At 49.5% G+C, this 18,154-nt stretch overlaps 10 protein-coding genes across 10 annotated transcripts; 4 read left to right on the top strand and 6 right to left on the bottom strand.

Annotated features, from left to right (window-relative positions):
* Positions 1–11: 11 nt before the first annotated feature.
* Positions 12–540, bottom strand: HETIRDRAFT_428669 (uncharacterized protein; the record flags this gene model as incomplete). Its single annotated transcript, XM_009550895.1, has 2 exons — positions 12–406; positions 522–540. The coding sequence occupies 2 exons, from the start codon at positions 538–540 to the stop codon at positions 12–14; spliced, it is 414 nt and encodes a 137-aa protein (XP_009549190.1).
* Positions 541–954: 414 nt separating this feature from the next.
* HETIRDRAFT_117601 (uncharacterized protein) lies at positions 955–3,594 on the top strand (the record flags this gene model as incomplete). The annotated part of the gene is made up of 10 exons (XM_009550894.1): positions 955–993; positions 1,063–1,214; positions 1,338–1,392; positions 1,440–1,560; positions 1,845–2,015; positions 2,114–2,187; positions 2,215–2,841; positions 2,893–3,119; positions 3,237–3,466; positions 3,521–3,594. The coding sequence occupies 10 exons, from the start codon at positions 955–957 to the stop codon at positions 3,592–3,594; spliced, it is 1,770 nt and encodes a 589-aa protein (XP_009549189.1).
* A 524-nt stretch (positions 3,595–4,118) lies between these two features.
* HETIRDRAFT_172466 (uncharacterized protein) lies at positions 4,119–4,580 on the bottom strand (the record flags this gene model as incomplete). The annotated part of the gene is made up of 1 exon (XM_009550893.1): positions 4,119–4,580. One exon carries the CDS (start codon positions 4,578–4,580, stop codon positions 4,119–4,121), a length of 462 nt encoding a protein of 153 aa, XP_009549188.1.
* Positions 4,581–7,271: 2,691 nt separating this feature from the next.
* On the bottom strand, positions 7,272–9,363 carry HETIRDRAFT_428667 (uncharacterized protein; the record flags this gene model as incomplete). The annotated part of the gene is made up of 5 exons (XM_009550892.1): positions 7,272–7,700; positions 7,733–7,899; positions 7,996–8,349; positions 8,428–9,132; positions 9,177–9,363. The coding sequence occupies 5 exons, from the start codon at positions 9,361–9,363 to the stop codon at positions 7,272–7,274; spliced, it is 1,842 nt and encodes a 613-aa protein (XP_009549187.1).
* Positions 9,364–9,941: 578 nt separating this feature from the next.
* On the top strand, positions 9,942–10,274 carry HETIRDRAFT_420112 (uncharacterized protein; the record flags this gene model as incomplete). The annotated part of the gene is made up of 1 exon (XM_009550891.1): positions 9,942–10,274. The coding sequence occupies one exon, from the start codon at positions 9,942–9,944 to the stop codon at positions 10,272–10,274; it is 333 nt and encodes a 110-aa protein (XP_009549186.1).
* An 809-nt stretch (positions 10,275–11,083) lies between these two features.
* HETIRDRAFT_420111 (uncharacterized protein) lies at positions 11,084–11,310 on the bottom strand (the record flags this gene model as incomplete). Its single annotated transcript, XM_009550890.1, has 2 exons — positions 11,084–11,224; positions 11,275–11,310. The coding sequence occupies 2 exons, from the start codon at positions 11,308–11,310 to the stop codon at positions 11,084–11,086; spliced, it is 177 nt and encodes a 58-aa protein (XP_009549185.1).
* Positions 11,311–11,945: 635 nt separating this feature from the next.
* HETIRDRAFT_428666 (uncharacterized protein) lies at positions 11,946–12,666 on the top strand (the record flags this gene model as incomplete). Its single annotated transcript, XM_009550889.1, has 3 exons — positions 11,946–12,128; positions 12,178–12,282; positions 12,310–12,666. The coding sequence occupies 3 exons, from the start codon at positions 11,946–11,948 to the stop codon at positions 12,664–12,666; spliced, it is 645 nt and encodes a 214-aa protein (XP_009549184.1).
* Positions 12,667–12,673: 7 nt separating this feature from the next.
* Positions 12,674–13,080, bottom strand: HETIRDRAFT_324669 (uncharacterized protein; the record flags this gene model as incomplete). Its single annotated transcript, XM_009550888.1, has 2 exons — positions 12,674–12,931; positions 12,979–13,080. Coding segments are annotated over 2 exons (360 nt in total), but the record flags the coding sequence as incomplete, so codon positions are not given.
* Positions 13,081–13,976: 896 nt separating this feature from the next.
* HETIRDRAFT_428665 (uncharacterized protein) lies at positions 13,977–15,143 on the top strand (the record flags this gene model as incomplete). Its single annotated transcript, XM_009550887.1, has 4 exons — positions 13,977–14,393; positions 14,487–14,735; positions 14,815–14,997; positions 15,039–15,143. 4 exons carry the CDS (start codon positions 13,977–13,979, stop codon positions 15,141–15,143), a joined length of 954 nt encoding a protein of 317 aa, XP_009549182.1.
* Positions 15,144–16,115: 972 nt separating this feature from the next.
* Positions 16,116–16,661, bottom strand: HETIRDRAFT_104227 (uncharacterized protein; the record flags this gene model as incomplete). Its single annotated transcript, XM_009550886.1, has 2 exons — positions 16,116–16,243; positions 16,319–16,661. The coding sequence occupies 2 exons, from the start codon at positions 16,659–16,661 to the stop codon at positions 16,116–16,118; spliced, it is 471 nt and encodes a 156-aa protein (XP_009549181.1).
* Between the last annotated feature and the right edge of the window lie 1,493 nt (positions 16,662–18,154).

Raw genomic sequence — 18,154 nt, 5'->3', positions numbered from 1 at the left:
ATTCTCCTGTCTCACACTCTGCCATCAATGCCCCCTTGCCAGCTCTTGCAACCATGCCCATTCTCTCGCCCACACCCATTCTCATAACCATGCCTGTTCTTATGCTCATGCCCATTCTCATGCTTGTGCCCGCTTGCAACTACGTCCGCTCTTGCACCCATGCCCACTCTTGCGCCCACAACCACTCTTGTGCCCACGCCCACTCTTGTGCCCACACCCACTTTCGCACTCACAACTGTGCCAGCGCTTGTAACCGCACCAGCGCTCGCAACCACACCAGCGCTCGCAACCACACCAGTGCTCGCAACTACGCCAGTGCTTATAACCGTTGATATGCTAGAGGTGGCTCTAAGTGCCGAGCACAACACCAAAACAACCTCTAATGCAGGGGTGCTGGAGCTAGTATCTAATACACAAGGAATTGTTAGTGATGACTTTAGAAAGGGAAGGTGTACTGAGAAGCAATGGGGAGTGTGAGATTATAGCACCTGAATGGTTTCGGGACTGTGCCAAACACTGACCAAACGTTCGGTCGGTCATGTCAGCGGTGCGGTCGGTAACAAGAAAGTAGTGTTGTGACCGACAACTACGTGCTTCAAGAGCCACACAGGACTCTGACAATATACGAGGGAGGATGAAGGGTACGAGCGAAGAGACGAGTACAAATGCAAACGAGGCTGAATGACGAGGATGACAAGTTTTCAGAAGTCAACAAAGACAATTTCGATGGTTGAGATGAGTGCGAATGAGCTCTGAATGGTGGGGTGCAAAAGCTGGTTTATTCCAGAGTTGTGTGTAGGTTTTTATAGTAAACAGAGCCCCTAAGTAAAATATTAAACAAGAAATGAGAGTAGATGTCAAATGGGCGCCAAGCCTTAGCGATCAGAGAAGATAAGAAGGTAGGTGAGATGTCTATATAGGTTCTGAAGGTGACAAGGTAAAAGTTAATCAGCGATGGCGAAATTCCGATCGTTTGGGATCCGTCGCCTGAGTGTAGGTAGCAGGAACAGGCGTTGGAGAACCAATGAAAAATAAAGAAGATGTATTGTACGACCAGGGTAGCCAAGCAATGGTGCAAGATCGCAATTGACCGACCATGCGGAAGTCGGGAAGATAAGCGATAAGGACCAACCGACTTACAGAGGACGTCGGCCGATACGGAATACTGGCTCCGATCTCGTAAACACTTATCGTAAAACTCCTATGTGGTCATGGTAAATATGTGAAGTGTGGGCGAACTGACCCAAGTGCTGCCAAATGTCCTTTGGTGGCTTGTCGTCTGTCAGGTAGGGACCAACTGTGTTTGGTAAAAGTTGGCGTCTTCGGTACTTGTCTAGCGCTGTTCGGTATCTCCCCAAAGCTTCCGAATACCTTCCTCGGACCCTAGCATGGGTGAATGCTCATCATCTCCTCCCTACTGAAATCCTGACTGTCTTCAGTCAGTTGGTCAGCAGCTAGGAGTTGGAGTGAAAAAATTGGTGTGGCAACACTGCACGTGGATCAGGGCGCGTAGTGTGTGGACGTGGGAAAGCGTCGGTAACAAGCAATGGCGTGGAAAAAGTGGGCGTGTGGGAGAGATGTGGCACAGGTGAATAATCGTCAAGGAGATGTTATAGAACGGACCGGGTCAGCGCGCAAGGGAGACCGGGGCTGCATCGGCAAAGTCCTGTGGCATGGCAACTGATTAGGTGATGGAGTGGCTGAAGCCTAGAGTGCCCCAACTAGGCACTGGCGTGGGAGCGTGTCGGCAAAGAGCGGTGATGCACATTGCGGTTTCTGCCGCGCGTAGTGGCACATGGCTTAGTTAGGTGACCACAATCACCTGATGATCGTTAATTCTTCAGCGACTAAGTCCCTCATCGCCATTCTCTTGCCGCTTCGCCTCCTTATCCAATCCTCTCTGCCTCCCAATATGTCCTCTATCCTTTCTGTCCTCAAAACCAAGCTTGGGGAGTACATGCTCGCCCTTCCCAATGGCGCCACCAAGTACGAGGATTACGAGGCCTGGGCGCAGGGTTTTGCCAAATGAGTGGTCAGTTGGTTTGTCCCTTTGCCTTCTGCTGGCTGCTGATGTTCTTGCAGGCTGTTTTCGACCATTCGGCACATGGGCAAGACATGCCTGAACTCGCCGACTGGATTGCCGAGGCCAAGATTGGCCTCAATCCGATGGCTACCGACGACTGGCTGGTATGGGGGGCGTGAATCCTTCCACAGCGGGCAGTGCATGTCGCGTTGCAACATCAGCAGGCGGCCGAGGAACAGGCCCTAGTGGAGGAGAGGGAGCATATTGCTGTTGCCAAATGGGAGGCTGCCAAAGCTGAGGCGGCTCGGGCTGCTGCGGCTCGGGAGTTGGCTAAAGTGGATTGGGAATGGTGCCGGGAGGTACTGGTGGACACAATGTTCAATGGATCGCTCGATTCTGAAGAGGGTGAGCGTCAGTTGGCTGAGCTTGAGGCCACGTCTGTCCTTCCTCTCCCTCTCTTCCTTCCTTCTCTTTCCCCTTCCACCGCCGTGTCCTCTTCCCATCCCAACCCATCCGCCAACTTGTCCCAGCCTGACCTGTCTGCCACCAATTCTGCGCTTGCGTCTGCAACCGATGCTCTGGATCAAATGAGCGTGGGTTTGGTTGCCGCCGCTGCCCCAACCGACTTGAAGGGCAAACAGTCGGCAGCGGCTGTTGTTGTTGAGTTCGTTTGTCAACCGACGCCACCTCTTGGGTGTGTCGTCCTTCCTCTCGGCCCTGGAATGGGCCGAATGTCAACTGCTAGGTCCCCTGTGGAGCGAAATGGTGCCGGGAAGCTGCTCGAAGACCCTCCCGAATTATTACCGGGTGATGTCTTGGTGAGTTCCCTCCCTCTTGCTGCTGCTTCCTACTGCTGACCCTCCTTTTAGGCCGACTACGCTTGTCATCGCTGTGCGACCGCCTTTCTGACCAAGGCGTTCCGATGCTACCAGCAACCTGGGCTGGTATTGTGCACAAAGTGTGCCAGGGAGTCGAAGGGGTGTAGCTTTCAGCCTGGGTGGATGCCGACGGATAAGGGGAAGGGGAAGGGGAAATCGAAGGAAAAGGGGAAGTCGGTGCCAAAGTTGGAGGAGAGGGGACGCCCCCTTGAAGCATCGTAAGGTAGAGGTGGTTGTTCCCGTATGGTCCGTCGGTGATAGCATCGCTCAAACGAAAGGTAAGTTGTCTTTTGTTTGAATCGGAGATGTAGAGCTCATTGTTTGGTATTGTTCAGTGCAGCTGCTCATACCAGAAAGCCGGTCCAGCGGCTTCCAACCACTGCTAGGGCCGCCCCTGCTCCTACCCGCCCTTCACGCACTCGTTCAGCTGCTGTCCCTGCCCTGCCCGACTCCTCTCGCCTGTCTCCTGTCGTCGCGCAAGGCATCGCGTCAGAGCTTCGGTACCACATCGCTGTGGACAAAGGTATGCGTGCCTCGCTGGCGCGTTCGATTGCAATGTGGCAGGGTGAGTTGGAGGTTCTTGAGGTGCATTCAGGTGGATCAGCAGTTTTAGATGTAGTGTTGGTGGAAGACTCATCGGATGCCGAGGATTTGGGAATGTCGGTGTTGGGCGACTTTGTTCCCGATGTGTAAAGTAGTTTCAAGGTGTCACTAGTCCAGTAAAATGTAAAATAAGTAAAAGGACTGTCCTGAGATGAATGAGGTGTTTGGCAGAGACTAGAGGTATCGTTTGGGAAATCAGTCGGCAAAATGACTGTGTGAATGTACTTGTAAGCAAAGCATTTGGCGAAATGAAGAAAATAAATTAGAATATCAGGGGAAGCCTCAGTATGTCATCACAGGCATAAAACCCTATGGTTTTGTGCAAATCAGAAGAAGTCTTCAATGCGGCTTGGTACTTGCAGGAATGATGTGTAAAATGAGTGCTGACTATTTGGTCGGCGATCAATCGGTGGTAAAAGTACTAAAAGTGTGGAAATGATTGGGCGTCAGTCCATGTCTGTGACAAATAAATGAAAACAAAGAAATGGGTATATCTGTGAATCCTCCTCCCTACTGAGATCGTGACTGTCCCCAGTCACCGACTGAAGTGGGCGAAGGGTGGGAAGGCAGGATCTAGTTGGAGGTCTCGAAGCCGCGTCGTTGTCTTCTGCTGATCAGACTGAGCTGGTGTCGGTATCCTCTTCATCGGCATCATCGGCCTTAGCGTCATCGTCGCTCGATTGGGATTCTTCCATTGCCCAAAGGCGTTCTTGTGAGATGTCAAGGAGGGCTTTAAGTTTGGTGAGCTTCAGAGACCTGCGAGCAAAATAAGGAATAACATGGAATGCTGCAATTAGCCAATCAAAGACCGATCCGTCGAGTTCGGCCAGAATATACGCTCCTCCCCGATTCCTAGAAATTACTAGCAAAGGCCCTAAATACCATAGGCGCATCTTCTGATTGAGCGCCTTTTCTATGGCTGTGTTGCACATCAGAACAAGTGAGCCTCGGTGGAAATTGAAGTCGTGAAGTGTGGCCAAGTGCTGTTGTTCGAATTGGATGGCGGCCTGGACACGTGCGCCGACTACTGAGCTGCGAAGGTGGGTGAGGTCCGATCGGCGTTTCTGCAAGGCCATGGCACGTCAGGCGATGAGGTCGGTGGTGCTGAGGGTTGTGGTCGGCGGTGGCAGGAGGTAGGTGGCTTTGGCGATGTTGAGGGGGAGGAGGGGATGGGTTCTGGTTGCTGCGAAGTATGGCGAGCAACCCATTCGGTGCCGAACAGTAATGCAATCAGCCCAGAATACAAAATGAGTTGCACAATTCCACTTGGCCTGATCTCCATCAACGGCTTTGAACAGAGCCTGCCGAACATCAAAGTGAGGTTGTTCGGCGATGCCGTTCGTGCGGGAATTGTAGCCCAAAATACGGATGTGCCGAACATGGTACTTCTTTGCTAGCTGGTCGAGCGCCTTGACGAATGCTGGTCTGTTGTCGGAGACAATCTCTACCAGTGTTCCCCATCGGCACAGAATATCCTCGGATATCCAGTCGGCAAGAGCTGAGCTTGTTTCGCATTGCAGCATCCAGAATTTAGGGTAGTGTGAGACCAAACAGCGGCCTTGAACAAGATACTTGAAACCGCCAGTGGTTGGCATGTGCATGGTATTCATATACATCTTGGCGAAGAGTGGTGCAGGCGTAGCAACGGTCGGGGGAATGAGGACATTGCGAGTCTGGCGAATCTGGCAAAGGTGACATGTCCGAACAAACCAGGAAATATCTTGCCTCATGTGCGGCCACCAGAAGCATTCGGCGATCAAGGCAGTCATGACGTAGAAACCCTTGTGAGCAACGTTGTTGTGGGTGGCGGTGCGAATTGTGATCCGACTAGAAGGGGCTGCAACGATCTTGTGTTGACTGTGCAAGTCTTTTCTCCATAGCTTGTTGGCTGCGATAAAGAACTCAGTGCAATATTGTAGGAAGGTGGCATATTTGGAGTCGGAGAGAGAAGGGGGCCGAACCAATGTTCAGTGCCAGTCGTGGACCAACCATAGGCGTTCTTCGGCTTCTAAAGCTTTTTGCGATCGTGGGATATCTGAATAGTCAATAGTTGGGCCTTCGTCGTCAGAGTCAGCATCGGTCGGGAGGTTGCCTATGAGTGAGGAGGTAAAAATGGCAGTTGTCGAGGTTGAAATGGAGGTGGGGAACGTGTTGTTGGTCTGATGGAGGAAGCCGTAGAGATTGTTGATCCAGTCGTCAAAGTTGTCTTCGGGTTTGGGTCGATCGGAGGGTTGTGGTAGTTGTCGGGAGAGACCATTGGGGCCGTGAGAGGTGCTGGGGACATGGACAAGTGTGAAATGGAAGGTGAGGATGGAGATGATCCACCGATTAATGCTAGCGCTAGGTTCGAGATCCGGGTTAGTGAGCATGCCCTTGATGTAGCATGCGTCTACTTCGACTATCAGGTTCCAAATGCCGATGAGATACATTTTGAGCGATCGGAGTGCGCGAAAGAGACCGTAGAGTTCGAGCTTCGGCTGGGAGAATCGCGATTCGTGGTCATTAAGGGTGATGGAGCCGAATCGGGCATAGTACCAAACCCGCGAATTGTCGAGTGCGCATTGGCAGAGGTGGAAGCCGACCGCGATTTGTGAGGTATTGACTGTGAGGATGACGTTGGCTGCCGACCCATAGTCGATCGGCCAAAGGGCTGGTGATTTGAGAAGCGCCGACCGGAGGTCGTCCTAGGCCGCTATCTGGTCTGGGCCGAACACAAATGGAAAATCTTTGCGTGTTAACATAGTCAGTGCATGCGCCCTGTGTGCAAAATTCTGAATGAAGATCCAAATGACACCGATCGTCCCCAAGAATGCCCGAACGTCAGAGAGATCCCTGCAAGGTCCCCACTTCATAATTGACTCTACCCTAGACTCATCGGGTAATCTTCCTTCGTACGTGCAGTGATGGCCGACCACCGTGATTTCGGCTGCGCAGAGTGTCGCCTTGTGTCCCGAAAATGTTCCTCCACTGTACTTCATCCACTGAACCACCCGATTGAGGCCTTGAAAGTGTTCCTACACAAACCGTCGTATGCCAGGGTTGTCGGGATGCGTCTCGAAGCCACCATTCGGAAGTTTGTATCGGGTCGGTGGGCCCCGAATTAGGACATCGTCGATGAAAAGAATGGTGGTGTCTGGGATCTCTGGCTGGAGGATGTGGGTGACATCGTCATGGAAGATTGGGACCGAATTTGTCCATCCCATGGGCAGGGTGATGAGTCGGTGGGTGCCAAATAGGGTCTGGAACGTGGTGAAGTCACGAGATGATTCGGCAAGCCCTCGTTTGTCATAGCCGACATAGAGATCCAGAATGCCGCCGCAAGCACGAGCTGCAAACTGTTCAGCGATCTGATCGGTATATGGGGGCACACCTGAATGCTGGATGGTGACGGTGTTCAGGGGTTCGAGGCTGTGACTGATTCGGAGCTTGGTGCCAGTGGAGGTGCTATTCGTCTTCTTGACGACTATAAACCAGCGCGATCGGTAGGACGAATTCGACGGCTCATAGACTCCAGCAGCAATCTTGGTTTTGATGAGTCTGCACACTTTGTCATAGATGCCTGGTGAAATTGGAATATTGCATTGAACCCAGGGCTTGTGTTCGACCACCGGCATATTGACTGGTGGGAAGAAGTCCTCACGGAAACGTCTGCGTTCCGAATCGTCCCAGGCGAATCCCATCTCTTGTAGACACATGAAATGATGCATGAGCTGTCGTTCGGCCGGCCAAAGGAAGTCATCCAAGTGAACTTTGTCAATGAGGTCACGTCATTCGGCTGTGTATCTGCTGGTTGGCATGAATGGTGGGGGGTTTGGTGTCAGTGTTGGAAGGGTGGCAAGAGGGTCACCAATGATGTTCCGAATGATTCGGAACTTTTTGGGGAGGTCGGCCAAGACTGGTTGTGTTTTCTGAGCGACCGGTTTGTACTTGCGCTTGGTGGCAAAGATGGCGACCGGGTCGACAATATTAGTGGAATGGAAAGAACCGGGGACAACTGAGGAAAATAAGGATGACATAGCGGAATCGAGATTGTTTTTGAGATGATTTTCGGGCCCCAAATCGGAGGCCATAATGTACTTGAGACAAAGATCGCGACGAGAGGGAGATGGAGAATGGAAATCTGAGGACGCTTCGATAAGTGGGAAATTGGGGGTATCATGATCGATGGAAATGATCAGTGCAACTTCTCCTTGATCCTGGATCAATTCATTGAGTCACGGAAACCCACTTGTCTTTGGTGAAGAACTCGAGGGGGTCCTCGCCTGATCGTTGGAATGGTGGCTTGTTGTCCTGTGTTCGGGTCGCTGATGGTGATTGTCTGGTCTTCATTCGAATAATTCTTGATGATACTTTCGGTGAGGATGTCGAAGGGCCGGCTGAGGAGAATGTCATAGGCTGGATTCCAAATGATGTGGACTTGAAGGTACAGGGTGATTTTGCCAATGAGGAATGGAACATTGCGTGCCAGGCCCAAGGATCAGTTGGTTTCACCATTTGCCGACTGCATATTGAGGATGATTTCGGGGTCGTAAATGAGCGCCAATTCATTGCAAATGCCTTCTAACATAGCGATGACTTGTGACCCCGGGTCGATGACGCATTCGACTTCCTGCTGATAATCAACGAGGGGAACGATGGACCTTAGGGCAGACAATTCTTTAGCAACTATCAACGGCTGAGGAACCTGACCAGGCTGTAGATTCTTCAGGTACGTTTCGTATATGTTGGGGATGATGGTCGCACCTGGCGGGGGTGTTTCCGGTTGGTGCAGGACATTGATGAAGGAGAAGACGGTCGGTCGAGTTGGTGGTTCGAGATTGTCAATGGCGTAGGGTAGATTGGCATCTTGGTAGAAGGTCCGAATATTACTGGCGTCTCTGGCAGGCAATCAGCGTGCCAACATGGCTTCCCTGACCTGCGAACAGACTTCGGCGGAGAGAGAGAGTAGTTCATGCTGGGTAAGTGTCACCTGAGTGGCCATTGCCCTGTTATAGACCTCTGCTGCTACCTTCTCATCATAGATCGGTGCCGTGGTTTTGTAGGCCGGAGCATCCTTCTTTGTCGATGGTATCTTTGCCAGGGCTCCCATGTTGCGTTCGTGTGGCGGTGCATAGGTCGCGTCCTGGGCTTTAGCATATGGGTGGATCGGAGCATCGTCCTTGGCTGGTACCGGGGGCAGTCGCTGAGTCGGGGTGGTCGGTCGGGATTTGGGTTCGGGTTCGGGAGTTTCGGTCCTTGCTTGTCGTTCAGGAGCCGGTGACGGAGTAGGTGCCGAACGTCCTGTCTGTGCCATTTCATGTGCCCTCGCGCCCTGTGTTCGGAGTGCAAATAGTTCACATTCAAGGCTCGCGATTTGCTGGACATCAGTGAGTTGGTAAGTCGGGGTAACATCTAGCAATGAGGGTGAATTGTGACGGGAGGCTATCATTATTGGGTAAGCTGGTGCTGCGTTTACCGTGAACATCATCTGTCCAGTCGCCAACTGGCCTAGATTCCTGCGGTGCCATTCGTCAACTCGGTCCTTCAGGTTACTACCCGTGATTTCTCTGGGTACGAATGCCCCACTTGACAGTACAACCTTCCCCTCGATATTCCGCTTGCATTTGCCAATCCGAATATATTCGGTGACTTCAGGACAGGTGCGCATAAAGTGTTTGGGACTGCCGCAGAACATGCAGTTGTCGCCGCCTTGTCTTGGCTGTCGGGATGGTTGATCGGCTGGCCTGACGTCCCTTGAGCTGCAATGGCCTTGACGAAGGTGTTGGTGAGCCATTCGAACATGGTCGCCAGGTCTTCGGCCTTGATTGTGTTGGTGGGTGGCACAGTGGGGGCTGCTCGAGAGATGTTGGTAGAGGTCATACTGTAGGCGGACGTGGTGCCGTGCAAGATAAATCGGGCCGTGTTGTGGATGTCCTGGAGGTTGTACGGGTCGTCTGGGAAATGATTGGGGAACTTGAGTTGTAGACGTTAAGAGATTCTTGCCCATAGCTCCGGTTGGAATCCTCTAGCAAAGGTGTGTCCTTGTTCAGCAACTGAGATTCATACCTTGCTGAGGAGGAATACCATAATCACCAGGAATCACCGATGATAGTCGCTGAGTTCACTGAGAGACAAGATGCCAATCCTGCTTGTTTCGCCGACTAGCTTGTCCATATCTGATACCAACTATTTGCGCTCTTCCTCTAATCTGGGGTACAGTCTGTAGACTTCTTCAAATGAACTCCTTGAATGTCTTCGTGGCATCAGTGAAAGTGGTGAGTGATTCCCAAAGCTCGCAGGTATCGATGTCCAGGAATCGGCAAGCGTGTTTCTTCCTTTCCTGCTCATCTTCTACCGCCGACCGGATGAAGTGGAAGTCCAGATCAGCGAAATATCGTCTCAATTCGTGGGGTTGATGGGGGTCAAAGGTTGGAGCCGTTTGATCTCCACGAGCAGGCATGGATGGGGTCGCCATAGTGAGAAAGTCAAAGGTGGGGGAGAAGGTATTGTTTGCTAAGGTAATCGGTGATGGAGTTGCTGGTTCGAAGGAGCGTTCTAGCAAAGTCGGTCAGATGGTCGGTGTCCAGAAGATAGGGCTGCGTGGGATTAACAGAGAGATGGAGTCATGGGGAGATGGTATAGGAGACGGGGGTGATTGTTCTAAGAGCGCAAGGTTGAGGATGAGGGAAATTGACAGGAGTAGCGATCGGTTTGGCGACGAAGGTGGGGTTAAGAAAAAAGTGGAGTCAGGTGGCAGCGAGAGCGATGGCGAGGATTCAAGATCGAGATAGTGATGGTGGGATAGATGCTCCGGGACTATATCGGCATCTCCAAACAAACTTTGGTCGGCAGATGTTTCCTGAGTATTGAAGCTGTCGATAACTGTTTGTCATTCTTTGCACTCCGCTGTTGATCGGGACAAGTGACATAGATTCCTTGAGGTAATTTTGAATACTAACCCCTCGCGGTGGGCTCCAAAATGATACACTAGAGGTGGCTCTAAGTGCCGAGCACAACACCAAAACAACCTCTAATGCAGGGGGTGCTGGAGCTAGTATCTAATACACAAGGAATTATTAGTGATGACTTTAGAAAGGGAAGGCGTACTGAGAAGCAACAGGGAGTGTGAGATTATAGTACCCGAATAGTCTCGGGACTGTGCCAAACACTGACCGAATGTTCGGTCGGTCATGTTGGTGATGCGGTTGGTAACGAAAAAGTAGTGTCGCGACCGACAACTACGTGCTTCAAAAGCCACATGGGACTCTGACAATATATGAGGGAGGACGAAGGGTGCGAGTGAGGAGATGAGTACGAATGCGAATGAGGCTAAATGATGAGGATGACAAGTTTTCGGAAGTCGACGAAGACGATTTCAATGGTTGAGATGAGTGCAAATGAGCTCTGAACGGTGGGGTGCAAAAGCTGGTTTATTCCAGAGTTGTATGTAGGTTTTTATAGTAAATAGAGCCCCTAAGTAAAATATTAAACAAGAAATGAGAGTAGATGTCAAATGGGCACCAAGCCTTAGCGATCAGAGAAGATAAGAAGGTAGGTGAGATGTCCATATGGGTTCCGAAGGTGACAAGGTAAAAGTTAATCAGCGATGGTGAAATTCCGAATGTTTGGGATCCGTTGCCCGAGCGTAGGTAGCAGGAAAAGGCGTTGGAGAACCAATAAAAACAAAGGAGAGGTATTGTATGACTAGGGTAGCTAAGTAATGGTGCAAGATTGTGTTTGACTGACCATGTGGAAGTCAGGAAGATAAGCGATAAGGACCGATCAACTCACGGAGGATATCAGCCAATACGGACTACTGGCTCTCATAAACGCTTATTGTAACACTCCTGTGCAGTCATGGTAAGTATGTGAAATGTGGGCGAACTGACCCAAGTGCTGCTGAATGTCCTTTGGTGGCTTGTCATCAGTTGGGCAGGGACTAACCATATTTGGTGATAGTCAGCATCTTTAGTACTTGTCTAGTGCTATTTGGTATCTCCCCAAAGCTTCCCAAATACCTCCCTCAGACCCTAGCACGGGTGTATGCTCATCATCTCCTCCCTACTGAAATCCTGACTATTCTCAGTCAGTAGTTGGTGGTTATGAGTCAGAGCAGAAAAAAGTGGTGTGGAAAATGGAGTGGTGTGGCAAGTTTCATGGGAAAAGGATCGGCAATGAGCAGTAATGTAGAAAGGAGTGGGTGTGTGGGAGAGATGTGGCATAGGTGAATAATCGGCAAGGAGATGTTGTAGAAAGGACCGGGTTAGTGTATAAGAGAGACCGGGGCTGAGTCAGCAAATTCCTGTGGTATGGCAACTGATTAGGTGAGGAAGTGGCTGAGGCCTAGAGTGCCCCAACTAGATGCTGGCATGAGAGTCGTGTTGGCAAAGAGCAGTAGCGTGTATTGCGGCTTTTGCCGAACACAGTGGCACGGGGCTTTGTCAGGTGACCACAATCACCTAATGATCTTTGATTCTCCAGTGACTAAGTCCCTCATCGCCTTCCTTCCTGCCTCTTCATCTCTCATGTTATCCCTTATCTCTGTCCTAAAGGTGAAACTCACCAACTACATGCTCTCCCTCCTGGATAGCACTGCCGAATATGAGGATTACGAGGTCTGGGGGCAAGGGTTCGCCAAACAGGTGGTGAGTTAGTCCTTCCTCTCGTCTTCTGCTGGCTGCTGACGCCTGACAGGCTGTTTTTGACTGTTCAGCATGTGGGCAAGACATGCCTGAACTCGCTGACTTTATCACCAAGGCCAAATGTGGTCTCGATCCGATGGCTACTAACAACTGGCTGGTATGAGGATCACGGATCCTGCTGCAGCAGGCAGCACATGTTGTATTGCAACATCAACAAGCAGCCGAGGAACAGGCCCTAGTGGAGAAGAGGGAGTGTGTTGCCATCACCGAATGGGAGGCTGCCAAAGCTGAGGCAACACGGGCTGCTGTGGCTCAGAAGTCAGCTAAAGTACAATGCCGGACAAGCAAAGTCAACAATTTTGCTAACTCCCCAGGCAGAATTTTTTGGGACAAACTGAGTTCAGATTTGGACTCAGGGAAGAAAAAGGAGTCAAAAAATGCCCTTTATGGAAGTTTCCATGGTAAAATAGGGGTGGCCAATTTCTTGGGCAAAAAAAAACAAAATGTAATTAGGCCTAAAATGGCACCAAAGTCAATCTGAGTCAATCTCAGGTCAGCATTGTATCAACAGACATCATTGCGCACTGCCCAACCCTTCTGTGTGACTTCTGTTTGCATACAGCCCACTCTGCCACTTTCCCTATAAGCCCCTTATGATATGCATCCATAAACCACCATGGTTGATTAAAAAATTGGCAAATCACCTTGACAGGACACTTATTGAGGCATTGCTGTGCCACTTTCTTTGCATCCTTAAATTTGACTTTGTAAATTTTACAGTACCAATGCTTGCACCAGCCCCAGTACTGGATGATATAAACATGCCATAAAAGAAAAGACTGGAGAAACTGACCATCTCAATAGGATCAAGCTTACAATGGAACTTCAGAAGAAAGATGCAAATGTGACCTCGAGCTTTTAAATTCTGCTCAAGAAGGGATTCTTGAAAAAAAAATCATCTTACCTGCTTAGGAGTCAGGCTATATAGCAAGTGTCATTCTTAAAAGGACAAATTGGTGAACACTTGGCCCCTATTGTGTAGACATCAAGGATACATTCTGTAAGAGTCTGCTATAATCTCTTTGCCTTGCCATTCTTGGTTGTTATCTTGCTTACTAAGAAATAACTATTGAACTTTGTCTGGCCCTCTCACACTCACTTCCACTCCAGGCATTGCTGCATATGCACTGACTTGTTGTTGATAATAGGAATATGTGAGTGTGATTTATGTGGACCTGCTATTTATGGTCCATCTAGTATTGATTATAATGTACTTTTTTGAGAACTCACCAGGTTTTTCATAGATGAAAGCTAGTCTCTGTCTTATAGATCATCAAGATCAATATCCTCTATGTCTTTTTCAGTGTCTGACTCAAATTCAGGTGAGTTTCTTAAGTGGATTGATATTTTGTGAAGATGTTGAATTTTCGATGCATGTTTCTTTCTTGGAAGGTGCCTTTGGGGATGCTTTGAATGCTACATAAGTTGGTAGCTTAGTGTGTTGTGGTTTGGAAATGCACCACCATTACAGCTTTAGTAAAATTTTTTGGGACTATTTAAGACTACTATTGAACTCAGATAAAAAAAATAGAGTTGATTGATGCTATATCTGAGGCCCTACCATTTAATTTGGGGGTTGGTCAATTTTTTAAGGGCCAAAATCAATAAAATGTAATTTACGTGAGATTGGCTTATGGGGTTTTGCTCATAAGGAGCTCAAAATGCTCGTCTACTGAATGCGCATCAATTCCGGTGGTTCCGGAGGGTGGGTAATTAGTTGACTAAAATTGTCAACTTTGCTTGTCTGGCACTATAGATCGTGAATGGCACCGGGGAGTACTGGTGGACACAATGTTTGATGGCTGGCTCGATTCTGAAGAGGGTGAGCATCAGTTGGCTGAGCTTAGGGCCAAGTCTGTCGTCCCTCTCCCTCTCTTCCTTCCCTCTCCTTCTCCCAATACAGCCACCTCATCCTATTGTCCCAACCCTTCTGCCGCTGATTCAGCACTTGCATCTGCTACCGACACCCTAGACCACATGAGTGTGGGTCTGGTTGCCTCCGCTGCCCTGACTGACACGAAGGGCAAAAAGATGGCCATGGCTGTTGTTGTCAAATTCACTCACAAACAGACGCTACCTCTTGGATGTGTTGTCCTTCCTCTCAGCCCTGGAACAGGCCAAATGTTGACGGTTAGGTCCCCTATGGAGCGGAATGGTGCCGGTAAGATGCTTGAAGATCCTCCAGAGTTGTTACCTGGTGGTGTACTGGTAAGTTCCCCCCCTCTTGCTGCCGCTTCCTCTTGCTAACCATCCTTCTTCTAGGCTGACTACATGTGTCATTGCTGTGTGACCACCTTCTAGACCAAGGCATTCCAGTGCTATCAGCGACCTGGGCATGTGTTGTGCACTAAGTGTGCCAGGGAGTCAAAGGAATGTAGCTTTCAGCCTAGGCGAATGACAACGGAGAAGGGGAAGGGGAAGGGGAAGGGGAAGGGGAAGGGGAAGGGGAAGGGGAAGGGGAAGTTGAAGGAACAGTCAGCGCCGAAGTCAGATGAGAAGGAGTGCCCCTTAGAGTGTCATAAGGTGGAGGTGGCTGTCCCTGTGCATACGGTTGGAGATAGCATCACGCAAACAAAAGATAAGTAGTATTTCGGCTGGATTAAAGGTGAGAGCTCATCATTTGGTGTAGCTGTTTGCACCCAAAAACCAGTCCAGCACTTTCCAACTACTACTCATTCCATCCCTGCTCCCATCCACCCTTCCTGCTCCCATTCAGCCGCCTTCCCTGCTCCTTCTGACACATTTCACCTCTCGCCCATTATTGCCCAAGGCATTGCGTCTGAGCTTTGGTACCGTATTGCTGTGGCTGAGGGTATGCGTGCTTCACTGGTGCACTTGATTGCAATGTGGCAGGCAGAGCTGGAGTTGCTTGATGTGTGGGTGGGCATGTCAACTTCCTCAGATATTGTCTTGGTCAAGGACTTGTCGGAGGCCGAGGATTCGGGAATGTTGGAATGAATCCTAGTTTATGCATAGTCCAAAATGTAATATAGAAAGATGAAACAAAGAGAGACTTGTCCTGAGTCAAATATAACATTTCGATAAGACCAAAGAGTGATATTTGGCAGATCGGTCGGCGAAATGTCTATGTAAAAGTGTGCTTGTAAGCAAAGTGTTCGGTTGATGTGAAGAACATAAATTAAAATATTAGGGGAAGCCTCACTATGTTATCACAGCCATAAAACCCTATGGTTTTGCACAAATCAAAAGAAGTCTTCAATGCAACTTGGTACTTGAAGGAATGATGGGAAAATGATGGGCCAAATATTTGGTTAGCAATTGGTCAGTGGCAAAAGTACTAAAAGATGTGGAAATGATTGGGTGTCAGTCCATGTCTGTGACAAATAAACAAAAATAAGGAATGGGTATATCTGTGAATCCTCCTCCCTACTGAAATTATGACTGTCCCCAGTTACCAACCAACGAGAGCAAAGGGTGGGAGGATGTGATCTAGTCAGAGGTTGCCGAAGCCACATCACTGTTCTCCACCAATTAGACTGAGCTGGTGTCAGTATCTTTATCCATATTGTCATTTTTGGCATTGTCGTCTCTTGATCGGGAATCTTCCAGGGCCTGAAGGCATTCTTGTGAAATGTTGAGGAGGGCTTTAAGGTTGGCGAGCTTCAGAGACTTGCAAGCAAAATAAGGAATAACGCGGAATGCTGCAACTGGCCGATCAAAGACCGATCCGTCGAGTTCGGCCAAAATATATGCTCCTTCCCGATTCCTAGAAATCACTAGCAATGGCCCTAAATACCATGGACGCATCTTCTGATTGAGCACCTTTTCTATGGCTGTGTTGCATATCAGGACAAGCGAGCCTCAGTGGAAATTGAAGTTGTGAAGGGTGGCAGAATGCTGCTGTTCAAATCGGATGGTGGCCTGAACTTGGGCACCAACTACCAAGCTGCGAAGGTGGGCGAGGTCCGATCAGTGTTTCTGCAAGGCAATGGCCCATTGGGCGATGAGGTTGGTGGTCCTGAGGATTGTGGTCGGTAGTGGCAGGAGGTAGGTGGCTTCGGTGATGTCAAGGGGAAGGAGGGGATGGGTTCCAGTTGCTGCAAAGTATGGCAAGCAACCCATTCAGCACTGAACAGTAATGCAATCAGCCCAGAATATGAAATGAGCTGCACGATTCCACTTGGCCTGATCTCCATCAATGGCTTTGAACAGAGCCTGCCGAACATCGAAGTGAGGTCGTTCAGCAATGCCATTTGTGCAGGAATTGTAGCCCAAAATACGGATGTGCCAAACATGGTACTTTTTTGCTAACTGGTCGAGTGCCTTGATGAATGCTGGTCTATTGTCGGAGACGATCTCTACTAATGTTCCCCATTGGCATAGGATATCCTCGAAGATCCAGTTGGCAAGGGCTGAGCTTGTTTCATATTGCAGCATTTGGAATTCAGGGTAGTGCAATACCAAACAGCGACCTTGAACAAGATACTTAAAACCACCAGCAGTCGGCATGTGCATGGTGTCCATATACATCTTTGTGAAAGTGGTGCAGGCATAGCAACGGTTGGGGGAATGAGGACATTGCGAGTCTGGCAAATCTGACAAAGGCAACATGTCCAAACAAACCAGGAAATATCTTGCCTCATGTGCAGCCACCAAAAGTGTTCGGCAACCAAGGCAGTTGTGGCATAGAATCCCTTGTGAGCGACATTGTCGTGGGTGGCAGTGAGAATCACAATTCAACTGGAGGGTGCTGCAACAATCTTGTGTTGGCTATGTGAGTCTTTTTTCCATAGCTTGTCAGCTACAATGAAGAACTCAGTGCAATATCATAGGAAGGTAGCATATTCAGAGTCGGAGAGAGAAGGGGGCCAAACCAATGTTCAATGCCAGTTGCAGACCAACCATAGGCATTCTTCGGCTTCCAAAGCTTTCTGCAATCTTGGAATATTTGAATAGTCAATGGCTGGCTCTTCATCGGCTGAGTCAGCATTGGTCGGATGGTCGTCTATGAGTAAGGAGATGAAGATGGCGGTTGTAGAGGCTGATATGGATGATGGGAATATGTTGTTGATCTGATGGAGGATAGAGGAAGCCATAGAGATTATTGATCCAGTCATCAAAGTTGTCTTTAGGTTTGGGTCAATCGGAGGGTTGTGGTGGTTATCGGGATAGTCTATTGGGGCTGTGAGAGATGCCAAGGATGTGGACAAGTGTGAAATGAAAGGTGAGGATGGGGACAATCCACCAATTGATGCTGGTGCTAGATTTGAGATCCGGGTTAGTGAGCATGCCCTTGATATAGTGTGTGTCTACTTCGACTATTAGGTTCCAAATACCAATAAGGTACATCTTGAGCAATCGGAGGGCGCAAAAGAGGCTGTAGAGTTCAAGCTTGGGTTGGGAGAATCACGATTCACGGTCATTAAGGGTGATGGAGCCAAATCAGGCATAGTACCGAACCCGAGGATTGTCGAGCACACATTAACAGACATAGAAGCCAACTGCGATTTGGGAGGTGTCGACTGCAAGGATGACATTAGCCACTGAACTATAGTCAATTGGCCGAAGGGCTGGCGATTTGAGAAGCGCCAACCGGAGGTCATCCTGAGCCACTATCTGGTCTGGGCCAAACATGAATGGGAAATCTTTGTGCATTAACATTGTCAGTGCATGCACCCTGTTTGCAAAATTCTATAAAAATGCCCAAACATCTGAGAGATCCTTGCGCGGTCCCCACTTCATAATCAATTCTATCCTAGACTTGTTGGGCAACCTTCCTTCGTATGTGCAGTAATGGCCAACCACTGTGATTTTGGCCACGCAAAGGGTCACCTTGTGTCCTGAAAATATTCCTCTGCTATACTTCATCCACTGAACTACCTAATTGAGGCCTTAAAAGTGCTCCTACATAAATCATCTGATGCCAGGGTTGTTGGGGTGTGTCTTGAAGCTGCCATTCGGGAGTTCGTATTGGGTCGGTGGGCCCCAGATCAGAACATCATTGATGA

The sequence above is a fragment of the Heterobasidion irregulare genome, assembly GCF_000320585.1.
Source record: "Heterobasidion irregulare TC 32-1 unplaced genomic scaffold scaffold_08, whole genome shotgun sequence".
In the NCBI taxonomy this organism is placed as follows: domain Eukaryota; kingdom Fungi; phylum Basidiomycota; class Agaricomycetes; order Russulales; family Bondarzewiaceae; genus Heterobasidion; species Heterobasidion irregulare.
Note: the sequence above shows the minus strand (reverse complement) of the source record. Positions and strands in the feature narration are given on the sequence as shown.